At 54.1% G+C, this 12,441-nt stretch overlaps 4 protein-coding genes across 4 annotated transcripts; 2 read left to right on the top strand and 2 right to left on the bottom strand.

Annotated features, from left to right (window-relative positions):
• Nucleotides 1–467: 467 nt before the first annotated feature.
• On the bottom strand, nt 468–3,972 carry MONBRDRAFT_15285 (uncharacterized protein; the record flags this gene model as incomplete). Its single annotated transcript, XM_001743664.1, has 9 exons — nt 468–647; nt 721–845; nt 927–1,021; nt 1,150–1,329; nt 1,444–1,607; nt 1,718–1,957; nt 2,098–2,142; nt 2,406–3,422; nt 3,637–3,972. 9 exons carry the CDS (start codon nt 3,970–3,972, stop codon nt 468–470), a joined length of 2,382 nt encoding a protein of 793 aa, XP_001743716.1.
• Nucleotides 3,973–4,219: 247 nt separating this feature from the next.
• MONBRDRAFT_31521 (uncharacterized protein) lies at nt 4,220–6,353 on the top strand (the record flags this gene model as incomplete). Its single annotated transcript, XM_001743904.1, has 7 exons — nt 4,220–4,385; nt 4,487–4,637; nt 4,952–5,571; nt 5,671–5,822; nt 5,934–5,994; nt 6,084–6,152; nt 6,264–6,353. Exons 1-7 carry the CDS (start codon nt 4,323–4,325, stop codon nt 6,351–6,353), a joined length of 1,206 nt encoding a protein of 401 aa, XP_001743956.1. The 5' UTR covers nt 4,220–4,322.
• A 440-nt stretch (nt 6,354–6,793) lies between these two features.
• MONBRDRAFT_36201 (uncharacterized protein) lies at nt 6,794–8,656 on the bottom strand (the record flags this gene model as incomplete). The annotated part of the gene is made up of 1 exon (XM_001743663.1): nt 6,794–8,656. Exon 1 carries the CDS (start codon nt 8,126–8,128, stop codon nt 6,794–6,796), a length of 1,335 nt encoding a protein of 444 aa, XP_001743715.1. The 5' UTR covers nt 8,129–8,656.
• Nucleotides 8,657–10,534: 1,878 nt separating this feature from the next.
• On the top strand, nt 10,535–11,578 carry MONBRDRAFT_31519 (uncharacterized protein; the record flags this gene model as incomplete). Its single annotated transcript, XM_001743903.1, has 1 exon — nt 10,535–11,578. Exon 1 carries the CDS (start codon nt 10,592–10,594, stop codon nt 11,576–11,578), a length of 987 nt encoding a protein of 328 aa, XP_001743955.1. The 5' UTR covers nt 10,535–10,591.
• Between the last annotated feature and the right edge of the window lie 863 nt (nt 11,579–12,441).

The raw sequence follows: 12,441 nt of genomic DNA, 5'->3' as shown, positions 1-12,441 counted from the left end.
GTCACGTCTTTTACAACGTGGCTGCATCCTTATTCATGAGAGGATAAAACACTAACGGAACAAGTCTCCCCTTTTACTCCACTCCTTATGACTGCCTTGATTGACCATCGACACTGCTCTTCTAACTCCTTGTGACCGACTCTTATCTGCCTTAGCCTTCTTGATTGACCGACTTACGAAAAATGACTGTTGTGTAAAACCTGCCTGTCCGTTGTGGCCCCCGCAATGCAATGCATTGTTGCCGAAGAAGAAGAAGAAGAAGAAGAAGCGACAACCCGCGACCCAACGCCGCTGCCTTTCAGCCAAATTGACCCTGCTCTTTGGTTGTCGGTGTCTTCGTCTCTGTTTCTCCCAATCCACAAGAATCCATCAAAAACGCGCCTCTGTCACAGACTTGAGGTGGTATAAAATGTAAAGCCGTGAAACTTCGAATTGAATACTAACATGTGGATCTAAAAACTCAGATTTCACATGACCATACCCTCAATCGACCGAGGCCGAATCATGACTTGCCCAGCAGCCACCGCCGTGTCCTCATAACTCCATTTGGGGTACACGCGTTTGTACAGGTTCATCAGAATGGTGTCGTCGGCCTTGATCTGACGGTCAAAAGTACACTTCATGTGGCCGTGTGTACCCAAGCTCTCCTATGTCCCGTCGCGACACAGGGTTAGAAATACAACAGACTGGGCAGCGGGGAGGGAAAGTGACACGACAAACCTTAATGTGTCCGCGGCGACCATACTTGGTGACCACCTCCACGGGCTTGAACCAGGCAATGTCGTCTGGATTGAAAAACATGTAGCGGATGGTGGCACTTCGCTTGTTGATCTTGAAGGGATGGCCTATGCAAGGGTGCGTGCGTGGGTGTTGGGTGAATGGAGTGGTGAAGCAGAAGAAAAAGAAGAGGAGAAAAAGGAACACACCAGAGAGGCGAACGCGCTTGATAACGAGACGGTCTGGGTTAACGGAGAGCACGGAGCCCGTGGCAACGAGCGTCAAGCTGCCGTTGGCGTCCTGCCTGTTAAAATGCGCAGTTTGGCGCAGTGAGTGGCAAACAAAGATGAGAAGAAAGGCTTCCCTATCACCCCAGAATTGTTTGCCAGCTTGAGGCGTCCATTCGTCCAACTGGTACCGAGGCAGACATACCGATAAACCAGCGCTGGGAGGGGTGGGTAGGACACCGGGCAGATGGCTGAAGCCACAATCACGGAGCCTGGTTGTGCAAAGCGCTCAAACTTGTGCTTGTCCAAAGTGCTGTGTTGGGAGAAAATGGGGTTCACGGCGAACTGCCGTACGCCCGTGTCAAAAATCAGGCGTTCCTTGGATCTAGATAGACGTGCCACGAGCCCCAGAGTGAGACCGATTTAACCATTACAAATCTGAAAGCAGGAAAAAGCAGACGACCCCACAAGCCACGCTTGAGGCTTGGGCTGTACATACTTGAGTGGGACGATGCCTTCTTCCACCTGCAGAGTAAAGTTGACGACGGTCATTTTGGCCTCGTGCTCAAGCAGGTTCCACAGGATGAGGGGCACACCGGCCTGGCCATATTGTTGGACCCAGGACTCGGGCACGTCCCGCACGTAAAGGGTTGCATAGGTGCCCTCACCCACGAAAAAGTCTTTGGTCTACGAAAAAGGTGGGTAAGTCATAAGCGGAAGGGGGTGGCTCTTCGCTCTTATTTGAATGATACTCGAGCGACGAACAAGCATACCTCATCCTCATGCTCTTGAAACTCGAGATCGCGAAAAACGCGTCGCCGGGTGAGGTTAAAGTCCTTGAACTTGAAGATGCGTGCGTAATCTGTGGGCAGCTCCTCACGGGCATCCCATTTAGAATACTTGAAAGACTGCAGACCACGATATTTGCTGAAGCGAATACTGGCCGCCATATCGCGGGGCGTGTCCACCTCATCAGGAAATTCAGCATCCTCGGCAGCTGCAGAACGCCATTTCTGCACGCAAAAGATAGCGAGGAAGGGGAAAAACACAAATGAGAGCAGTTCCAATAGGGGTGAAGGCAGGCTGCTGTTAAAACACTCTGTTCAATGCAACGAAGAACAAAAAGATGGACACACACGTGCACGAAACAAACCTTGTAATCTTCCATCTCTGCATCGAGATCCATTTCCTGGTCATACTCCACCTCGGTGGTGAGCTGACCAATCTCGCGCTCTTCGTATTCGTCATCTTCATCCCCCAAGCCCTGATCAAAACAGGATATGAGCCACGAACGCATTGGCTGCAAAGCACCCGTGCCTGCTCAACTGGCCATGCCCAGACTTCCACCAACACGAGCCAGGCACAAGCAAATTGCGAAAGCAAACCGACCTTGCCCAGGCCACGGGCCAGTTGAGAGCGAGCATCAGGGGCCTCGTCTGCGAAACGAACGCGCCGATGCACATGGTCCCAGTCAGCGGCGCCCGTGTCCATGTCTTCGTCTTCCAGATCATCTGCTGCGGCGTCGTCATTGTCGTCGTCTCCGCCGGTTGCTGTAAACTGGCGAGGGCCATTTTCATCCTCCTCTTCCTCCTCCAGGGGTGCGTCCTCGAGGGTCTCATCGTCAATAATCCAGGCCGCCTGATAGTCAGACCAACCTTTGGGCACCTTGACAACTTTGCGCTGAAAAAGTTTCTCAGTTGCTGCCTGCGCCGGAGTGCGATGAGCTTCTGCTTCAGCGGCCGCTTCCTCCTCAGCTGTCGGGAAAGTTTGTTCACCCTCAAAGGGTGACACCTCGGCCTCGGCTACCAGCGAATGCTGAAAATCAGGATGGGCAGTGGCTAGCGTTTGTGCGCCGTCCACGGGTTGCATGTCATCCTCCTGAATCCGGCGCTTGGCGTTGGACATGGGGACAGGCTCTGCAGCCGCATCCAGATGAGAGACCTGGCGAGCACCGAGACCAGGGATGTGCACAAGGGCGTTGACATTCCAGCTGCGGCCGCGAATATAGCCTGTGACCGCCAACGTATTGGTGGCTGCGTCGTGGGCAAATCGCTCGCACAGGACGTGGCTGCGCAACTCACGCCAACGCACGCGGCGGCGCTTTTGGTTGGCCAGCGCCCAGAGCAGGGTTGCACCATCACTCTCCTTCTCATAGGCGTGAACCTTGGTCTCGGGAAAGCGCTCAAGGGCTTGTTTGCTGGCCATACGACGAAGCTCGTTTTTGCGCTTGACGGCCATGCTGCGCAGCCCGGTTAGGACGTGGGATACGGTAGGCACGCCCTGTGCACACAGCGCCGTTTGAAACTCCTCGGCATCGGCATCGGCATCTTCTTCAACATTACGGACCAGAAGGACTGAGTTGGCTGCCCGCGCAAAGGCCAGGCTCGTGGCAACATCGCGCGTGCATGGCACGAGAGTCAATCGTTGCTTGATGCGAGATGAGAATACGGTGTGTGGTTCGCCAAAGCTGGTCAGAACCTACGGGCATAGAATTTGCGAAGCGACCATTTATCGTGATGAACACAAGAAGCCGGGGCTTGATGCTTGTGTACAAAAAGTAAAAAGCACGCAGTCCCTTGCCACGCCCTGAGCCAGCTTATTCGCTAGACACCCCTCAAAAGACCACGTGGCCTCTTGCTAGTCGGGGGGGCCAGAGCATGACGATGCCAGGGCGCTGCTGCACGTGACACACCTCGTTTGAACCAGCGGCATTGTTAAGGATGTTGGCCATGAGCATGGCTTCGCTGCCGTCCCCATGCAAAGCTACGACAGCGATGAGGAGCGGCGGGGCGGCGGTCGTGCCAAGGCTGCGCTTGGCTGCTACGACTTGGTCGCGCTTGTTCTGGCGGTTGTGCACCGCCTGCAGTCGTCGCTGCTGACGATTCAGCTCGAGCTTCTTGGCGCCATTGCTCTTAAAGGCATCAATCCGACCCTTATTGGTGGTGTTGAGTTCCGACTTTGTCCGATGCCGAGCCTTGTGTGTCTTGTTCTGCTGCTTCATCGACCCCGCAACGTGCCGATGCGCCATGATGCCGGTCGCTCTCCCAACAACACACAAAATACACACACACACGATACTTCAGAAAGAGAGCATGTGGTCCAAAGATATGGGTGCTGAGAGACTATAAGGTGAGGGTGTTGAGATTTAGAGACAGCGCCTTGACAGCGTCGGCAGGCAAAGGTGGAGATAAGCTGAAGCCAGAGATTTGAAAGAGATAGAGGCATAGCCCAGAGAGTGAACCAACCTGAGGAAATGTCACGTTGTGCGCAACCAAATGTCATTTTTAACCAGCAGCAAGCTTCAGTTGTCAGATATAATTGTCAGATTTTACGGGCAAACGGTGATCGGTTCCGCGCGCGAGTTGACGACCCAGCAAAATGGCAGCGGCGGATTCCTTGAGGCAAATGTCCATGTTGCGGCAGCGGCAGCAGTTTTACAAGGTGGGTTGTTATGTGGATGCATCGGGGGTTGTCGTTGCTGTGCCGTGGCAAATGTGTATTGGATTGCTGATCTGCTGCGCTCGGATGATGCCTGTCTGTAGAAAATTGGAGCTTTACAGGACCAGGCATCACATGCGTTTGCCCTCTTCAATTCGTGTCTGCGCGCGCGCAATGCAGAGTCGTTGGCCCAAGCCAGTCTCCGCATGCGTGTGCCTTCTGAGCTCCGTTTTGCGGCTTGGGAACTCTTGATGGGTACGGGCTGACCCCGCGCATCCCAACTAGGCTGAGCTCAAAACCATTCACATCTGTGTCTGTGTCTGTGTCTGTGTCTGTGTCTGTGTCTGTGTCTGTGTCTATGTCTGTGTCTGTCTGTCTGTCTGTCTGACTGACTGACTGACTGACTGACTGTTTGTCTGTCCGGCTGTCTCTCGTTTCCTCTTCCTTTTTCTCCCTTTTCCTCTCCTTGCGCCCCGCCCCTTTCTGCCGTGTTCCCTGTGCGCGTTTATGAACGCCTTGCGCTCCCCTTCCTCACTCGCCCTCGATGCTCTTCTTCCTGACATGGATAGGCCAGGAGTTTATGAACAAGCCACATAGCCAGCTAGATAGCACATTTGTCGCGCTGCTGCGCACAGCGGTCGTTCATAACATCCACGTTCTTCAGCGACTGCTCGCAAAGGACAACAGCGAAACCCGAGCCGTCTGGACCGAGCTCCGTGGCTATCTACCACCGACACCAGCCCTATCAGATGCTCAGACCCGGTCGCTGCCCCCAACTATCCGCGTGTCCAGTGACATGAGTGTAGGCAGCCACTCAAGCACGGGGAGCCAAGCTGCCGGCGAAAGCTCGACGCGCGAATCCTCCACTACCTCCCTCGTTGCCCGGCTCTTGCAGACCAGTCAACATACACGCGATCCTGAGCTGCTACTCGAACTCTTTGGAGATCTCTATGCCGTGGCCAATGGCACACGTTTGCCCCCGCCTCCTCTTGCGCCCGCTTATCTCATTGGTAGCGCTGAATCCAAAGACGTGGCTTCTTCGGGATCGAGCCCCATCACTTCCCCGGCTTACATGCGCAGCGTCCCTGCCTTTGCCCTCACCCTCTTTCCGGACCTTCCAACGGCTTTTTGGTTTTCTCGCGCCTTCATCCTTCGCTACCTCGACCCGTACCCAACCTATGTGGCTCTGGTACGGCTTGGCCCCCAGAGGCGGCACCACAGGCGCCTCAATTCTCCGTCACGTCGCGAAGGCCTCACAACTTCTCTGCCTGCCCCCTAACCTGCGCAGTGCTTGCGAGCCACTTTTGTCATCTTGCAAGCCGATGCAATTGACCTCTACGTCCCACTCCAGGACATTGGCATTGATGAACACACGGGCATCTTGCAGCAGTGGTGTGAATCCCTCTTTCTCGACGTTTTACCCGCCGAATTCTGTCTCATGTTCGTCCCCAGGCCGATGGCCGTAAACATGCATTCCTTTGTTATCTCGCGCATCTGGCTACACGCTTGTCGCTGATTTGCCACGGCGTGGGGTTTGTCATCCAATGATAGAATCCTGGACAAGATTATCGCTTCGGACGTCATGTTCTTGGCTGCAACTCTTGCTGCATTGGTGAGTGTGTGCCGAGAGGTTGTGCCTCGGCTATTAGCTTGCTCCGCTTTTCTCACGACGACCTATCGCGTGGGCTCGACGAACGACAGCTCATCAGCTTTGAGGACGTGGTGATTTCGTGTTCGTCCTCTGCTGTCTTTGAGGAAAGGCTGGTCGAGGTGAGTCGTTTTAATTGGTTTCATGCTGAGCGTATGGCGCTGCAAGACTCAACTCCATGTCTTGGAAGGTCGATGACAGCGTTGAAAATTCTTATCTTCCTTTGTGTGCAGGCAATTGAGGATGGCATGCTGGACCAGCGCGCGTTCCACAATCTCACAAGCCAGCTTTACTTTCGGACAAGCCAGATTGTGCAGCTTTGAGGAGGAGACCATGTGGGTCCAGATGCAACAATGGCATTTGGAAGGCGATTGAGTTTATCAATTTCAAATATGCTTCACGGCTCTAGGGCAGCGCGGCTGCATGTCTGAATGGCGGGCGCTGCGCGTCCTAAGAAGGTAAAATGAAAGATATCGTGCGTGGCACGGGCACTATCAAGCAAAGAGATGCCTAACTATACAACACCGCGAGTTCTAAAAATACGTTATAACTACATGTATCAAAATTTAATCTTTGACTCTCGAATATCGGGGTATGAACAAGTCTTCGAATCGGTTGCGTGTACTTGTACCCGGAGAAACCGGGCAAGCGCTGGCCAGCAACAATGCAGCTTCCGTAGCGTCAGTTCGAGCTGGCATGCCATGTATATTCACAAGAGAGCAGGATGATCGCCAATTGCTCAACGCGGCCGGGCCGGGTTTGCTCAAAGATACGCGATGCGAACCTTGGCGACTTCGCCAAAGTCAATCGATGACCGGGCACTCGCCGCTGAAGAGCGTCGGGATTGCGCACCAACCAGGGAGGAGCGACGGTGGGGGCTTTGGGTGGGCAAGGAGGAAACTCGCATGCCATTGAAGAGGGTCAGGTCCAAGGTGGGGCTGTCGTGAACTTTGTCTCGTTGCTCGGATCCAGAAACAATATCATCTGTGGGAGCCGAGGTCGAGGAAGAAATCGGTTGGTCTGATGGGTGATCAGCTTGCAGACGGACGCTATGGGTCGAGTCATTGGAGCGCTGCACATGGCAGCGCGTGGGCAGCGCTCGTTCACATTGAGAGGGCGACATTAAGTCAGTTCCACTATCCACGCTCCAACGCTGGCTGCTGCGACGAATGGCAGCCACTTTGCGAAAGCTTTCCTCGATAACGGAATAGTCCCCGGCGCGTGGCTCATCCAAAAGGCTATCGCTGGGCTCGTCCAGACGGAAGTGGCGAGCCAGTGCATGACGTCGAAACCAGCGGTGCTCGTGTTGCAGGAAGCTGGCCACTTCTTCCAAGCGTGGGCGACGCGAAGGTACCGGGTCGAGCATCTGAACCAGCATGTTGTACACGCGTGGCCGCAGGGCGCGGATGGCTGAGGTGGCTGGCAACATCCGCGTCTGCAAGTATGCGGCGTAGTCGGGATCTTCTCGTGTGGGGGTGGCCCAAGGCAGGTCCCCAGTGATCATGCCATACCAAACAAGCCCAACGTTCCAGACGTCCTGCTTGGCAGAGCAGGGCATACCGAGATATGATTCAGGCGCAACGTAGAAGGAGAGGGAGGGCAGCAGCTCGCCCTGTAAAAAGCGATGTCCCTGCTCTGTACAGGCGGAGAATCCGTGTAGCACGAGGACGTTGCTCTCATCGATCAGACATTTGCTGGGTGTGATATTGCCGTGCACGAGATGAGCACGAGAAATGGCAAGCGCTGCGGCCACCAATTGACGTAGCCAGCTGCGGGCCAAGTCTTGGGCTAGATGTGTCGGCGCGTCCGGGCGAATACGATCAAATAGGCTGCCGTTGGTCATGAGTTTCATGACCATGCACGACTTCATACGCCAAGTAAAGGTGTCGAGGGGATGGACCACGCTGCCGCAGGAGCGTACACGAGAAACGTAGTCAACTTCATCTTGGACTTGACCACGCACCACACTGCGCTTGACCATCTTGATGGCCACTTCTGTGTCCGTGTGCAAATCCAAGGCCTTGAAAACGCTGCCTGATACGCCATTACCCAATTTGCTGATCAATTCGTAGCGATCATGCAGGATGGTGGCGGGCATTGTAAGGGTGTGGGTGTGGGCAGACTAGGCAAGTGCAGAGGTTGGTCTCATGGAAAGAAGGAGGGAGCACGATACAAGCGCAAAACTCGTCGCAGCACCTCAAGGCGTGCGTGGTAATGGTTGAAGGATGGAAGAAAATGACTGGAAAAAGAGTTACTGGACCGCCTCTGCCTCGTGTGCGTGGTGATCGTTTCCGTTTCCGTCTTTTTTTTCTTTGACACAAACAGGGGCTGCGGGAGTTGTCCGCGACACAGCGATAGGCCACACATAAAACAACAAAATGACACTGGTATTGCGCACGCCCAGGTGTGTTTTGATTGCGAGGGGGAACGCGCGGTGGACGAAAGGCGGCAGCAGAGAAAATGACGTCTTCAGACTTTGAAACATCAAAGAATCTGATTTAAGATTTTCATTGACCCGAGCACGCTTGTGTGTGAGTAGAAAGTCCCTTTTGATATGGCAGCACGCGAGATAGTGTGGTCCAGACAGCACGCCAATCTAGTCGGTCCAACTGACCGCACACGGAAGAAGACCGACCGCGCGAGGAGAGAAGACTGAACATAAAAAGAGGGAGGGCCTGAAAAGTCGGGGAAGTGTGTGCCTGTGGGTTTTAGAAAGGCGGACTGATGGGTGTGTGGGGGTCATGTGTCGCAACCTTGCAGTAATGGTGATGCAGTGGTGATGGTTAGGGGGACAATATGGGATGCCCCCCCCCCCTCCTCAAATGTTTTTCGATACCAATGGGGTAGCGGCAGTCTGATGACGTTGGTAGGGAGCCCACTGCACAAAGGGGAAAAGGGTAACACACGTGTTTTGTCTTGTGTTGTCATTTTGCAAACTCACATGTCAATCGTGTCCCGACTCTTGAGCATGTGCACAGAACGATGCATCGTTGTTTCCCAGCAGTTGACGGGTTTTCTGCGCGTTGAAAAGCGTGCGAAAGAGGAGAGTGATAAAAAATTTATGTGCTGCTTAGCTCATGATGAACAATTTTGGTGGAGACGATGATGTGCCGCCACAGCCCGCGGCAGCCGCGAGCAGCCGCGAGCCAAGCCGATCAAAGCTGAGAGGATTGTCAAGGAGTGGCGGCGCTTACACTCCTTCCTGACTAACCCAATGTGAGCAGGCAGTCATCCGGACACGCACGTGAGTCAGCCAAAAACCACCCTCCCTCTCCAATTATTGCTTGGCATCAACAACAAACAAACGCCAACGACTTGGGACACTGATGTCTCAACCGTCTCACTCGGTTTTGGAACCTGGAAAAACCCCCTAACGATTGATTGCACGTGTATGCTGTTCCCTAAGCGATTGCTCTATTTTTGTCTGACATGTGAATGAGTGAAACTTTAGACATCCGATGTTAAGTTTTCGGGATTGGTGGGAAAACGACCTCTTCTTGAAGACCCAACAAGCAGCGTGTGCGGCGTGTGCGGTCAATGTTTTATGCTCTTACGTCAAGCACACCTGTGAATGGACCACCTTGTTCTGGGAGAGCACACACACCGTCTACAACTTGCGCAATCCTTTCGGTCCTGCGTCGCTCATATGACTTCCTTGGATTTTGACATGTTTGTGAATTGAGCCCACTTGGTCATGCAAAGCGTAGCCAGTCCCCCCCCGCTCCCCACTCGACATGTCCATTGTGGTCGACAGCTGGTGGACAGGGCTTAACAAAGTCACAAGTTTACACTCGCGGATGTTAATGTCAGACCTGTCGCCGACCCGATGCCATTGAATCAATGACGCTGAGTCTGGGATGCTAGCAGTTGAAGGAGCCGGGCAATAATGTGCCGAGGCATGTGGTGGCAATTGATTCTGCGCCTGCTATTTCCCTCGTCGGGAGGTGCTTTGTTGTAAAACACATGCGAGGCGATCGTGCTCGATCGTCGATTGGCGAGTGACACTCCATACTCAATGGCCAGTCATAGACGGGTTCGTGCACACGAATGGTAAGTCCAAGGGACTGGTGAGGCGGCAAAGGCGTCGCCGCAGTGTCTGCCCCAGCCTCGGGGAGCGCAACCAGACCTGTTTCCTGCCCCGTGGCCAGAAGATCTACAAAGCCGCGAGAGATGATGTAACGAGAACACACAAAAAAGTGTAGAGCACGGGACAGACTCGCATTTTCAAATAAAAAGTCGCTCAATCGAGGGCACAGCCGCGCAAGAAACCTTATGGACGCGGGCGTGGGTTCGTCAACCCAATTCGCGATTGAGCGGATCGCAGCGATGAGCTCACCCACGAGCTTCTCAGCCTTGATGCTGCCGCAAACGAGTCAGGGGGTGGGGTCTTAGAAAATTGTCAGCAAAACAGCCATAATGTCAGCAAAACTAAAGCAAAAACAGTCCACACCAACAAATATTATTGTCTGACAAATGGCGTTTTCGTCGTCGTGATCGAGAGTGCCGCGTGGCGAGAGCGACTGAGCGAGCGCCCGTTTGAAACCTCGGGGCCGCCATCATCATGGCGGAGGTTGAACCGCGTTGCGATGTGATGGCCTTGTTTGTGGCAGCGCGCGATGAGAAGCGCTATTTGCGTGTGTCTGCGCCCATGGTACGATACTCGAGATTGGCCTTTAGGCGCACGGTTCGCAAGCACGGCATTGATTTGGCCTACACGCCCATGATCGTGGCTGACTCATTCACAAAGTCTCAGTGGGCGCGCGAGGCCGACTTTCACACGGCCGAGGATGACCGGCCCTTGGTGGCCCAGTTTGCGGCAAACAATGGACCCGTGCTGGCGCATGCCGTTGAACTGATGGCACCCTATGCTGATGCCTTTTGTCTCAACTGTGGTTGCCCGCAGCGGTGGGCCATACAAGATGGTCTTGGGTGTGCCTTGACGTTGAATCCGGATGCAATGGTGGATCTGGTGCGCCACGCACGCGCAGCTGTGCCCCACCATCCAGTTTCTGTCAAAGTCCGCATTCGAGACACGGCTGCCGAGACGGTCGAGCTGGTGCGTCGCGCCGAGGCCATGGGCGCTGCTTGGATTAGTGTACACGGACGCACCCCCGCCGAGCGACACCAGCCCGTGCACTACGACATGCTCAAACTGGTCAAGGACTCCGTGAGTGTGCCCGTGGTGGCCAACGGTGACATTTTTACGCTCAAGGACGCAGATCGTGTTTGGAATGAAACAGGCTGTGATGGTATCATGGCCGCGCGAGGCTTGTTGGCGAATCCTGGTCTGTTCGAGGGTGGCCGCTACGTTTCGCGCGAGGTGATTGGCGACTTTCTGGGCGAGGCGCTCTGCACTGGGCTCCACACGAGCCTGCTGCAACACCACCTCAATTTTATGCTTGAGCCTATCATGGGGCGGGCTGATCGTCAGGAGTTTGGTCGCTTGCCTAGTGCCACTGCCATGATGACCTTTCTCGAGGAACGATTTGATATCAAGGTTAACTTGCCTCTGACCAACCCATCCCCGCACATGACACAAGTACACTGAGCAGCGGGGATGGAGACGAAATTCCTTTGCTGAATGGTTTGTCATTTGTAGCCCCCCCCCCCTTTTTAAGCAACACTGGACAGCTGCCATTCGACTACAAGTTGGGCAATTGACGCTGAGCGTCCAAAAGACGCCACTAGAGCACCGACTACCCTCAATGGGTGGGCAGATGTTGGCAGTGTCGTTTTGTACAAAATTGAAGCCCATTCCGAGTCGGGTCTGCTTTGAGCTCATCCAATCCCACTCACTGTGTATGGGTGCGTGCGTGCGTGCGCGATTACCTCCATCTCCATCCCTTCATCCCTTCATCTCTTGTCTTCTGCAACCCGCTGCCTCCAACCCTGTTTCCATCACCACTCTCAAACCCAGCTCTCCCACTTTCTCCGTGTGTCATCAACATCAGACTGAACAGTAATATGATGATGATGCACAGTTCAACAGTAAAGAGTTGTTGCGTTGTTGATGATTTTTTTTTTTTTTCTCTCTCTCTGTCTCTGTCTGTCTGTCTGTCTGTCTGTCTGTCTGTCTGTCTGTCTCTCTCTCTGTCTCTCTGTCTCTCTGTCTCTTTCTCTCTCTCTCTCTGTGTCTCTCTCTTTCTCTCTCTGTCTCTCTCTGTCTGTCTCTGACTCTGTCTCCGTCTCTGTCTCTGTCTCTGTCTCTGTCTCTGTCTCTGTCTCTGTCTCTGTCTCTATTTTTTTCTGTCAAGTGAAACACAAACAAAGGCAAAGGCAAACGGCAGTCGGTGGGTTTGGTGCTGGCAAACAGGAGAAGGGCGGTTGTAGTGGGGTGGGCAAGGCGGGGCGGTGATCGTGGTCTCATCTTGCTGGCGTTTGGATGCTTGATGTTGATCAACGCCGCAGGCA

Source organism: Monosiga brevicollis, genomic scaffold, assembly GCF_000002865.3.
Source record: "Monosiga brevicollis MX1 MONBRscaffold_4 genomic scaffold, whole genome shotgun sequence".
Taxonomy (NCBI): Eukaryota; class Choanoflagellata; order Craspedida; family Salpingoecidae; genus Monosiga; species Monosiga brevicollis.
The sequence above is the reverse complement of the archived record's forward strand: the minus strand, read 5'-3'. Positions and strand labels throughout refer to the sequence as shown.